Raw genomic sequence first — 12,663 nt, 5'->3', positions numbered from 1 at the left:
GCGTAAATAAGCCCACAGGGCTGCCAGTCATACGAAGTATCTTACATGCAGCTATTTGCAATGCATAATACTTGATAATGATGATAAATATTGCTGGTCTATGTATTTACTCTACTGTGCTTTTAAATCATTAATTTGGAATGCACTTATTATTATTATTATTAAAAAATGACTATACAATAGCCTCAAGCAGGTCTTTCAGACACTGTCGTCATAGGAGATGACAGCTCCATGCATGTGATTCCCTGTGAAGACTTTTCAGGGCACAAAACGTGGAGGTGGAAGTCAGTGATATTGATAATCCTGGCTTTATATAGGCCTAGGATAATGTGTGTGTTTGTATCTTACTTTTTAACAAAAAAGCTTAAAAAGTAAAAACAAACAAAGTTAAGATTAGAAAACTTACAGAATAATGATATAAAGGAAGAAAATACGGGTTTTTTTTTTTTTTTTTTTTTTTTTTAGAGACAGAGTCTCACTTTTATGGCCCTCAGTAGAGTGCCATGGCATCACACAGCTCACAGCAACTCCAACTCGGGGCTTAAGCGATTCTCTTGCCTCAGCCTCCTGAGTAGCTGGGACTACAGGCGCCCGCCACAACGCCCAGCTATAAATACGGGTATTTTTGTACAGCAATATAATATGTTTTTATTTTGAACTTTGTTATTATGAAAGAGTCAAAAAATTAAAAGAGATTAAAAGTTGATAAATTTAAAAAGTCACAATAAGTAAGGTTAATTTATTATTGAAGCAATCATTTGTTTATGTAAATTTAGTGTAGCCTACATATGCAGGGTTTATAAAGTCTACAGCAGTGCACAGCAATGTCCTTGGCCTTCACCTTCACTCACCGACTCACCCAGACCAACCCCCATTCCTGAAAGCTTCCTTCCTGGGAAGTGCTCTGCATAGTTGTAGCATTTTTTAATTTTTCAGACATATTTTTACTGCAGTTTTTCTATGTTTAGGTATGTATAGATACACAAATACCTCCCATCATGTCACATCTGCCTACAGTATTCAGTACAGTAACGTGCTATACAGGTTTACAAACCTATTCCCTAGGAACAGTAGTCAAGCAGCATGACTCTGTGTGTGTCTGTGTGTGCATGTGTGTGTCCCAATCATGTAAATGATTCAGAGGCATTCTTAAGGCATTCTTCAGAGCAGCTTTGATCTTTACCCTGGAAGACACTGAAAACCACACTGCACTGAGGCCAACTCACTCTTTATTGCATTTCGCATCTGGAATTATACAGTTAAATCCTCTAACCATGCTGACTAGGTAAGCTTATAGAGCAACACATTCTAAGTGACAAATGGTCAGCAATATAAAAACACAATATGAAAATGCCCCCAGTTTGCCCCCAGACTGTGAAATTTAACAATCTCCAATTCACCACACAAAAAAATAAATCACCCCACAGTGCACAGTATACTTTTTGATCTTTTATTTTCTAGTTGTTCTGCTTAGCTTCATGCAAGGGAATTAAATAAAGATAATGAGTTGGTGCTCTTTCCTTCAGCAGTTATAAAGATGATAAGAGCATGCAGGAAGCCCTTATTATAGCATTAGGTTATAATGCACGTGTGTGTGTGTGTATAAACTTTATTTAATTTTAGGATCAAGTTATAGCAGATATATATATAGCGTACATATATATTATTGCATCAGATTATAATGCAGATTTATGTTATGTGTGTGTATACATATAGATATATACACTTCATTTAATTTTATCAGCTCCATGGGTAATTTTGCTTTTTATATGCTACAGATGAGGAAACTGAAACTTTGACAGATTAAATAACTTTCCGACGTAAACCATGGGATGAATAGTAGATCTACAGGGGAGCAAAGACACGTTGTGTGGGCTCTGTGGCCCCCTGGAGCAGCCACAGTAGGGAGACTGTGACATTCTTACAGCCCCAAGCTGGGTTGCCCCACTACATGTCTCTCATGGGTCTTGCTTTTTGGTGGTTCCCAGGGGCATCATTGCACACAAGAATATCCAAACCTAGCCTTGTGCCCACAATGTGTAGACAACAACAGCATCCTTAAGGGAGTTGCCATCACCACCACTGCAAAGCATGAAGACCACCCCTCACAGTAGCATTTCACAGCAGAAGTGACATGTCTAGATTCTGATACATCGACCTTTCTAGCAGGTGCTAGGCAGTGTACGAGCAAAATGAGACATAATTTCTTTTTTTTTTTTTTATTGTTGGGGATTCATTGAGGGTACAATAAGTCAGGCTACACTGATTGCATTCATTAGGTAAAGTCCCTCTTGTGAGACATAATTTCATACTAGCACAAATGAGGAGTAGTCAAATAAAATATGAATTTTTCAAACAATCAGTAATTTCACAAAATTTTCACCTTATAAAAGTCATCCAGGGTCGCTGTCTTCTTGAACACCCCCCCTCACTTCTACTTTACCCCCCCTTGTTGAAACACTTGAGAAGTTCTCCCCTGCACAGCTCTGTCAGAGCTGCATGCTGGAGTCACCAGCCAAGGGCTGTGTCAGAGACACGGGGCAATCTCAGAGAAGGAAACAGAGAAAACGGTGTGTTTCTGTGAGAATGACTGTGTTGTTTCTAATGGCAACGGTTAATTGATCGTCTGCTTAAACATTTACTAAATAGTTTCATATCCTTTTTTCCCCATTGATCTGTCCCTGGGAAACAGTAATAAGTTATTTTATTCCTTCTGAAATGCAGATGATAAAACTGAGGCTTAGAGACTGGCTTTTTCAATATTTGGTGGAACCAGGAACCTAATTCTTTGCATTAGTGTTGGCCTCCTGCCTGTGCTCAAAAGGCAGCTGGAGGCTCTGCAGCGGGGGCTAAGCCTGAATGAGAAAATACATTCAGATCCAGCTCCATTGTCCAAAGATGTGCGGGAAATTCACTTCATCTGTCTTGGCCTCAACTTCCTCCCGGGTAAGAAAGAATCATTTCCATTCACCAACTCCAGGGCACTAAAAACACATAGGATTTCAAATCTAAGTCAGTGCTGGGACTGCCACTCCATTCTTCTCAAACTGCATTGCTTAAACATTCCCAGTGTTTGGGTATTTTTGACATACATTGAATGCCAGTTTCATGTAGTCCCACTGCAGCCTGCTGTGTTTGTAAGAGACTGAACTCCCAAGCTGGATGGCATCTATTTGAATCACGGTTTTGAAGCTCACTGGTTTCTCATCCTTTTGTGCCTTAATTCCTACAGTGTGAAATGAATGTGCCACGAGCGTTTCCTTACAGACATAGGAATTGAACGAGACAATATGTAAATATGCCCAGAATTGTGCCTGGCACATGGTCATGCCACCTCACTATTACTGTAGATACTTAGCAAAAGTTTAAAATTACCTGAAATCCATCCTTCTGAAATTCTCAACTTGCATCTGAGCCTGAGATCTGGGAATTCCTGGAACTTGCTAACAGCCGTTAACGCTAACAAATCATGACCTTCTTTGAGAAACAGTGCAGATCCAGAAGCATGGAGTGGTGGAACAAACTGGCACTGCTTGAAGTTTGAAATCCTCCGTGTTTTCAGTGGCCTGGAGTTGGTGGAGGGAAATGATTGTTTCTTACCAGGGAGGAAGTTGAGGCCAAGACATGTTAAATGAATTTCCCACAAATCTTGGGACATTGGTGCTGGATCTTGATGCAATTTCTCATTCAGGATTGGCCCCCATTGCATAGCCCCAAGTCATCCTTCCAGCACAGGCAGGGTGCCAAGCAAGCAACACCACGTCTCAATCCAAAAGCCTAGAAGGTAAAGAGGGTCTTGGAACAGGGAGGAGGTAAGTTGATGAGGAAAGTGAGTGTGAGAGATGGAGGCAGCCCTTAGTGGAGACCAGTGTTGCTGCATCCTGGGACCAACACCCAGGGCAGGGCAGGTTCACTCCTGGCTGGGATGGAGGATGGCAGTGGGCTCAGAGAAAAGCTGACTGTCACTGGGGTAGTCTAGAGCATTCAGGTGGTCAGTGAGATGCAGGAGGGCCAGTCAGAGCAGGGCCTGCATGCAGAGGGCAGGCAGGGACAGATCCTTGTTTGTCACCATACAATGGAAGGCAAGTGACAAGGCCTGAAGGCAGAAGCTGCCCCCCGACCATGGGTGAGAAGACAAAGTCAAGGGTTGACACTGAAGACAGTCCTGGGGAACTTCCATTCCCTGGGGTGTTTCTGAGCTTTATGAGTGCTCATTTTGGAGGTCTGGTGTGGATTGTAGAGAATGCACCCGTGTGCTTAAGAGCAAAATAATACATATACCACTAGAATGTTAGGCAGTCAACACTTGCCCAAATTATATAATATTCTTCTGTAAAATTAAAAAGTGCTAAAAAAGATTAAGTGTCAAGTATGTTGCGAGCTGTAGCTTGGAAGATTCCAGTCATGCCTGTGTTTCTTCTAACTTGGTGTTTCCCGGTGGTCAGTTATGCTCAGTCTGACAGATTTGGGGTTGGGTGGGAGCCAGTTGTAACCTAGTTCCCTTATGAGAGGATGACATGTCAGAAGCTGGGGGCCCCTCACTAGGTGAGATTAGATGAACAGCTCCTGTAGCCAAGAAAGTGATCACTGGTGACTGACAGTTTTCTAGACCTGTGATTCTGTCTGTATAGTTTCACAGTTTGCTGCGTAATATTGTGCACACTGTGGATGTCTAAAAACATGTTGGTATGTTTCCAGGTATGTTCAATTCTCCTCAGTTCTTTTATTTTCTTTGTAAGTTCCAGAACAATAAGGAACAAAAAAGAAAGACTCTGCATCTTTATAAGATCCAGAGCTTGGGACAGGTGGAGATTTCTCTGCTGTGAATATCATGCTGACTAGATGAGCAACTTTCTTATAGGTTATGGCCACGTGGAACGGTTTCCTTATGCACCGTGGAAAGGGGAGGCACACTCATCCCGCCTATAGTGATGGGGTGGGCTACTCCTGGCGTCCACGGCGTCTCCTGCTCGGGCCCTTGAGCAAGCCACTCCCGTCACTCTGCCCCCGCGGACTCAGGGATTGCATGTCGTTTTCCCCTCAGGGTTCTGGGGATTCTTCCCATCCTGCCTTACTCCCCATCGCTTGCTTTTTCCAGCTCCTCTGTGACCTGAGAGTGAAAATATTGAGACATCCTCAGTGTTGTGCCCTGGAAACATGTCTGTGGGCAGCATCCACAGTCAAGATGCTGCCCACTTTGATCTAAAGCTGCTGCTCTACTTTCATTTCAAATGCACAGATCTAGGACAGAGGCTGAGCAAGGATTTGGTTTCCTCAATGTCAATACTTCTTGATAATTGGTTTTGCAAAATTAATGTTATGAAATGACTTTCCCAAAATGCTTGCTGCTTCAGGGAAGGCATTTTTTTTTCTTTTAGGATTACTTGACTCCAGGTTGGAACATAAACATTTTTTCCCCCAGAAACTCTCCTGAGCCCTGTGAAAGAGCCTTCCCTGCCACCTGTAGAGGTTTCCTTTTTCTATTTATGGTGCCACCTCCTCCTATTGTCTGACATCTCTTTGGTCTGCAGTGTCACACTCTGTGCTATAACTGTTTTCTTTACATTTACATGTGAGTATCAGTGCCACACAGAAGGTCTATAAAATGAGAGTTTATACTCAGTGAGTAAATGGCAAGTGTTGCATGTGAACAAACTTTGACTCTGGTTTGACTCTGGTGCTTGTGCCCAAATTCATTTGTGCCATCTCTGCTCTATGGGCAGGAAGCACTGGTGTGAGGACAGAGTGACCTGTCCTACTCTGCTTTCCTTAGGAGGGCTGCTGGAAAAGATGTTTAACCACCCAGGGGCTGGACGCTTCCGCCTCTTGGGCAGCATGCTGGTCAATCTCTCTTCCTGTGTGGTGTTGAACCGCTTCCAGGCTGTGGAGTCTGTCGACACTCTGGAGACGAAAGCACATCAACTCATGCAGCAGAACAACTTCTTGGCCAGTAAGTACTCAATGAAAAAATGTGTTTACAAAGGGGCAGCTCAAATATGTTGTCAGTTTGCATATTTCTCCCCAAACACACCTTATGATGGCTCAGAAAACAATAACATCCACTGCAGAGAAAACATAAAATAAAGCAAAAATACTTGTATTGAGCTAATGAAAAGATGTTCATTGTACCATAATGACTAATGGCATTTTCGTCATGCTGAGACCAGCACTATTCACTGAGGCTGGCTTCACTACTTCCTGATATCATGTCATGGTTAAATCTCACATGATAAATTGTATTTTTCCTGATTAAAGTTATACTCTAATTTCCTCTGTCACCTTTATTTTTATCATAGTATCTTGATATCCCGGTTGAGCAAGGAGAAGAGACATTAGTCAATTCAACTCCATTATGAATTCTTCACCTATTCAAGATAAATGTGATGGGTACTCTTATCTTCTTTTTGAGTAAACATTTAATTACTTGTTATAAAGGTTTTGTATTGACTGGCTGAGAATGATGGAACAAAGTATCAAAGACATAACCAACAGAAATGTATTGTCTCACAGTTCTGGAGGCCAGAAATTCAAGGTCAAGTCACCCATGGTCTTTCCTGGAGAGTGTGAGGGAAGGGTCTTCTCCAAGTCTCTCAGCACCTAATCAGCCATCTTCTCCCTGTGTATTTTCACATCATCTTCCTCTATGTCTCTGCGTCCAAATTTCCCCTTTTCATAGGGACACATTTGTATTGAATGAGAGCCCACCCTAAAGAACTTGTTTTAACTTGATTACTGCTTTAAAGATGCTGTCTCCACATGTGGTCCCACTCTGAGATGCAAGGGCTGAGAACTTCCACATATAAATTTGGCAGAGGGCAGAGGGGACAATTCAGCCCATAGTAGACTTTATGCATGAAAGTCAAAGAACCCATGTGGCAGAAAACAGACTCTATATACTGAAATTACAAATGACAAGTAACCCCAAAGAGATGGACTTTGCCCATTGAGTTCTATCTGCAACTCAAGAGAAGAAGTGCTCGCTGATTTGAACAGCCTTATATGATTTTTAAAGTCCTGCAAAAAATACCAAACAAGTAATTTGTGTGTTGATGACACTATAACATGATTTTATTAAATAGAGAACAACACTGGGCTGGGAACTAGGAGGTCTTTGTTAAAGCTCAGCACAGACTGCCTGTGTGACTGGATTTGCCCCCCTCCAGTTCACCTGGGAGGGGCAGAGGGCAGTGCCTTGCTGGGGTCCCCCCAGCTTCCCCAGCTGACTCAGTGCAGACACCTTGTGAGCCGCTCCTGAAGTTGTGATGACGCTTCTTTATTTTTTCTTTTCTTTTTGCCACTAGGTGTCATATTCAACAGTTCCTTATTAGGAAAGAACTTCAAATCAGAGACCCTCAAACTACCACCCCATGTCACATATACGATCCGGACCAGTGTCTTATACAGCATGAGAACAGACTTGGTGAAAAACCCTTCCTGGAAGTTCCATCCTCAGAGTCTACCAGCCAGTGGGTTCAAATATAACTACATCTTTGTCCCACTGCAAGACATGATTGAAAGAGCCATCATTTCGGTGCAGACTGGGCAAGAAGCTCCGGAGCCCGCAGCACAGACGCAAGGGATTCCCTACCCCTGCCACACCAGCGACCTGTGAGTATCCACACGCCCTTCAGTGTCCACCTGCGGTGAGAAGGCCTTTGCGTTCAGAAAAATGAGTGGGAGAAACCCTTTGTTTTTGTTATCTTGTGGTCATTCCAGGGAGCATTTCTTAAGAAAGTCCATCTCCCTTTTGAATTTCTTAAGGTTCATGCTTGAACTATTTAGGTAGAAGATTGGGAAATTCAATGACTGAGATAATGTGATCAAGTGGAGTTTTAAATTTGACGTCAGGCATCTATAGTCGAAGTACCTTTGGAATAAATTTGAGGAACAATACACACAAGGGAGGCTTGTGCGTATCTAAAAAGGGTCCCTCCATATAAACCTGGGGAGACTGAGCTGGTCATTTCTTCTGCAGTGCAAATCCTTTGAATCCAGGCAGCATGCACAGAGTGGCGAGGGATTCCACAGAGGCCTTGGTCTTGGCTTAGGTCCCCATGATGTGGTCTGAGACGATACAGCAGTTAAATCGTGTGATTTGACTGTGACATCTACGTGGGGAAAGAGAAGCTCAGCCTGATAAGAAGAGTCTGAGGAGAAGCCACAGTAACATTAGAGCAGCTACTGGGGAGGCCTGGCCAGGCAGCAGGTGTCGGCCAAGTGGAGAGGAGATGGCTGTGGGTCTGACTGGGGCTCAGTGAATGTGAGGGTGAGCGAGGACACCTGGGTGGGGTTAGAGAGGCAGGGACGTCAAAGCACATCAAAGGGCACGAGCCACACTGCTGTGGGCTGTCTGACGGATGCCACCCCCGTGAGCACTCAGCTGCCGCACCTGGCTCTGGGTAATGCAGGTCGTTTGCAGTCCTCACATGCTGGCTCTGAGTATTGGTATGGCTTTCTCGAGCTCTCTTAAAAGCACCTAGGAGGTAAGTGGCTGAATGTGAGGTTCCTAAAGGGACATGCTTGAGGGTTCTGAGAACAGGGATAGGCGCTCCTTCCGTGAGACGCTGCAGGTGATGGCACATCCCACCCCTGACTGGGTGCCACCATGCAGAAGGTGGGGCTGCCTCTGTGGGTGATTGGGGACCACATTTGCCAGGACAGGTGACTTGATGGCTCACCCCTCCATCCCGTCTAGTGCTCTCACTCATACGTAGTAGCCTGCCAGGATATCTTTGATGAAGATGGTGTTGTAGGAAGTAAAAGCGCTAAAAGCTGCCTGATTGAGCTTCTCTTGGGTACCATCCTGTGGGGCAGAGAACAAAGGGATAGGAAGAAAGAGACCAAGGTGTCATTTCCACCCAGGGACCGTCTCATTAGCAGATTGTTGGTAAGCCTCTTAACCGCCTTCTCTGTAAAATGAAAGCCATTCTTTCTTTTCAAAGCGATGATAGTTTTGGCTTTGAACATTTTCAGCCAGTGATTTTCTGTCCGTAAGGCATTTTGCTCCGAGGTGAGAACCTGAAAAGCAGCCGCTGAGAAAACGGCTGCTGTGGCTGGATGCCCGCGCATGCGCAAACGCGCGACTCAGCCCCCGGGAGTGAGACGCTGGGAAAAGTCAACATTTCATGGTGCTATTTTCTTTGAAGGTGGATCTCAGAAAAGAAAAGTCTCATTTTGATAGACTTATTCTGTCTCTACCCGTGGAAGAGAGCTTGTTTATGTGAGTGGGATGGAGAAAAATCCCTCTGCTCCTGCTCACAGGAGGAAGACAGGGGTTTCCTCTGCCCACCCTGACACAGGCTGCTCCCCGGGAAGTCATGTTGGGAAGCGCAGCATACGTCCTGAAAATGTGTCAATGGATGACCACATGGCCTGACCAATTGGCTTCCCATTTCTGCTGACCACAGTGCTTGATTGGTAGACATTGCAAGAGGGTTGGCAGGGAAATTTTGAGCGAGGTAGATGGGGATGTGCCTTTTTCACCCCTTGAAGACAAATTGTTGTGTATGAGAAACATTTGTGCCTAGGAAGTTGGAGGTAGTGCAACACCCAGGTATGATGCATGGAATTACTTCTCTTGATCTATTTGTGGGATAGTACAATACAACTCCTCAGAAATATTGCCTCACTTCTTTGAGAAAGGTGAAGAAATATTGTAGTGCTTTGAAACACTTAAATCTTTAGGCCTCTCATTGTTGGATAGCTTTCTCTTATGTCACTTTCAAAACGTCTCCCTTTCTTGAGGGATTAGTGTATCTTCCATAAAGGAGGCAGTCTAAAATCTCTCAAGAACTCAAGACACGTGAGGAAAAAATCTTTAGACTGTACACTGCACTTGTTAAAAATTTTTAGTGGCTTCCTGATGCTTACAGAGTAAACTCCGTATTCATTAGTGTATGGATCTATTTAATGACATTTACCTACTATTTGGCAGTTTCTAGACTTGGGGTGAATCAGCGAAGGGAACAGGTAGAGATCCCTGCTATTGCAGCTTTAATTAGTCCAGGGAAGCAGAGTCCACAAATACAATAAAGAAGAATGATGCATTGGCTGTCAGAAGGCAGAAGAGTCCGTCCCCATGTGGGTGGGGTGGTACAGGAGGAGCAGGGTTGGGAGCCTTGCGAGGGGAGCAGACCCTGCCAGGAAGTGTTTCAGCAAAGACTTGGAGGCACAGGGGAAAGTGTGTTTTAGGCCTGAGGGACAGCCAGTGCAAAGACCCTGAGGTAGGAGTGGCCTGGTGCATCTCACAGAGCAGACTGAACAAGGGTGAGAGTATAGGAGATGAACTCAAAGAGTTGACCATAGATCGTGTAGCTGCATGGGACCTGAGTGACACAAGAGGCTGTGCTGGAGGGTTATAAGCAGGAATGTCATCCTCTGACGCATATTGTAAAGGCTTGCTCAGGCAAAGAGTGTGCAGGGCTAAGTGTGGGAGCAGAAAAAACATTTAGAAGGTTGGTGTCATAACCTAGGTGAGAAGTAAGGGTGGCTTCTGTCAGAGTGGTGGCAGGGAAAGTTGTGAAAAGTGGTTGGATTCTGGTTGCATCAGGAAAGTAGGGGCAACAGAATTTCCAAAAGAGGCGTGGAGGGTGTGACGGAGAGGCAGCAAGGAAGACTCCCTCGTTTTGGTCCAAGTAATGGGTCTGCTGGAACTAACCGCGGTAGGAACAACTGTGAGCGGAGAAGGTTTGGAGGACAAGAATAGAAATTCAGTTTAGGACGTTTCTAATTGCCTCGCAGAAACCCCAGGAAATGCTATGTCGGCATATTTCTGTAGGAGGCTGGAGAGATCCAGCTGGACCTCTTGATTTAAGAGTCATCACCATTTTGATGGTATTTAGAACTCTGAGACTGGATGGTATTACTAGAGATAGAGAGACAAAGAAAACCATAGCCATGTCTAAAGCCCCTCCGCAGAGGCTGGGAGAAGGGGAGATGGAGAAGCCCCACCGAGGCAGGAGGAGCGTTACCTGCCAAGTATGGAGCTGTGGAGGCCACGCAGAGGAGGTGGCTCTGGGAAGGGCTCAAGTGTGGGGCACACAGGTAAAACAGGGTGAGGACAGGTTCTGGACTGCTAAGCTTAGCCACGTGCACACATCACTAGGACTTCTCAGACAGCAACTTCTATCCTGTGGTGAGAGTGATAAGCATGTTGTCACTGTCAGTGGACGGACATAAGACAGACTTGAAGGAGGAGAATTGGAGAAGGAAAATCTCTCAGGAGTTTTGCTGTAAATGGGAAGAAATGGGCAGTAGGTATAAGGAAATTCGATTCTTTCCCAAATTCCTTTGTTCATGCTTTAATGTAGGATGCTAATGAGAATAGTCCAATAAAGCTGGAAAACTGATAGCTTATAAGAGAGAGGGGAACTGTGCCTTTGAATAACTAACTGAAGGGAAAAAGACCTTGACAAGTGGAGGGACCCATCACAGCAATTCATCCGTGCTAACAAAACTCATTTAATAGTATTTAACTGTTTATAATGGAACTAATGTTTTGAGGGGCCTGCATTGGGAAATGCTACTTTGCGATTGCAGAGTTGGGTAAGAAATGGGTTTTTGTGAAATTAATGCTCTGTGCATGTAGAGCATTATATAAAGATTTGCTCTATGCATATAGAGCATGCATATAAAGATTTCAGATGTTAATGTATTGCTTCACAGAGTAAGCCAATTTACTAAAAAGGTTTTCAGAAAACAAAAATACAACAAGCCTCTAGAACTGTTTGAGATGCAAAAGAAGTATGTCTTGCAAAGGGCACCTGTGTTTTCCTCCACTGCTTTTTGGCTGCTTCAAGTCACAGGACCCTGGGTTGGGTCCAGCAGAAGCAGAAATGGTGTGCACTGGGTCTGTCTGAGTGATGGCCCTGCTCCTGGGAATCGCTGCATCCAGACTCTGCTGCATCTTGGGTGAAGTGAAGAGTGAAGGGTTGACAGCAATTCACGCTTGAAATGTAAAATTCCTTCTTTTTTTTTTGTAGAGACAGAGTCTCACTGTACCGCCCTTGGGTAGAGTGCCGTGGCGTCACACGGCTCACAGCAACCTCTAACTCTTGGGCTTACGCGGTTCTCTTGCCTCAGCCTCCCGAGCAGCTGGGACTACAGGCGCCTGCCACAATACCCGGCTTTTTTTTTTGTTGCAGTTTGGCTGGGGCTGGGTTTGAACCCGCCACCCTCGGCATATGGGGCCGGCGCCCTACTCACTGAGCCACAGGCGTCGCCCCATAAAATTCCTTCTTTAAAAAAAGTCAGTTTGATCCACAACAGACCAGTGAGAGGACCTCTCATTCTGTACATTTCCTCTGTTTCTTTTCCTCGGGCCCTCCTGCAGGCAGCCTTATACATACCTTCCTCTTCTTTGCAGTCAATGGCCATTGTTCTCAGCAGAAAACCTCATTCCTGATAACCCTCAGGTGCTGAAAGCCGTCCCTCTCCCAAGCCTTGTCCTGTCTCTTGGTGGGAAGCGAAGAAAGAGTGTCATTAATGTCATTTCTTTTACATTTAGTTGTTTAAATTTCAGATGAATGGGAGGGTACATACAGTTAGGTTACATAGTTTACCACTGTAAGGCTAAAGTTTGAGTTGTAGCAGTGTCCTCACTAAATTTTCTAATTCTTCACGGCTCTTACAGACTTAATCTCCCTTCTGGATGGAGGAGGATGG

At 44.5% G+C, this 12,663-nt stretch overlaps 1 protein-coding gene across 1 annotated transcript in view; it reads left to right on the top strand.

The window, feature by feature from the left end:
• The window catches only part of ABCA13 (ATP binding cassette subfamily A member 13), a 578,079-nt gene that overhangs the window by 190,340 nt on the left and 375,076 nt on the right, over window positions 1–12,663 (top strand). The window contains exons 30-31 of the mRNA XM_053553839.1: window positions 5,774–5,950; window positions 7,302–7,608. Coding sequence (XP_053409814.1) covers window positions 5,774–5,950; window positions 7,302–7,608 — 484 coding nt within the window. The remainder of the gene's footprint in view (window positions 1–5,773; window positions 5,951–7,301; window positions 7,609–12,663) is intronic.

This window comes from Nycticebus coucang, chromosome 11 (genome assembly GCF_027406575.1).
Source record: "Nycticebus coucang isolate mNycCou1 chromosome 11, mNycCou1.pri, whole genome shotgun sequence".
In the NCBI taxonomy this organism is placed as follows: Eukaryota; Metazoa; Chordata; class Mammalia; order Primates; family Lorisidae; genus Nycticebus; species Nycticebus coucang.
The sequence above is the reverse complement of the archived record's forward strand: the minus strand, read 5'-3'. Positions and strand labels throughout refer to the sequence as shown.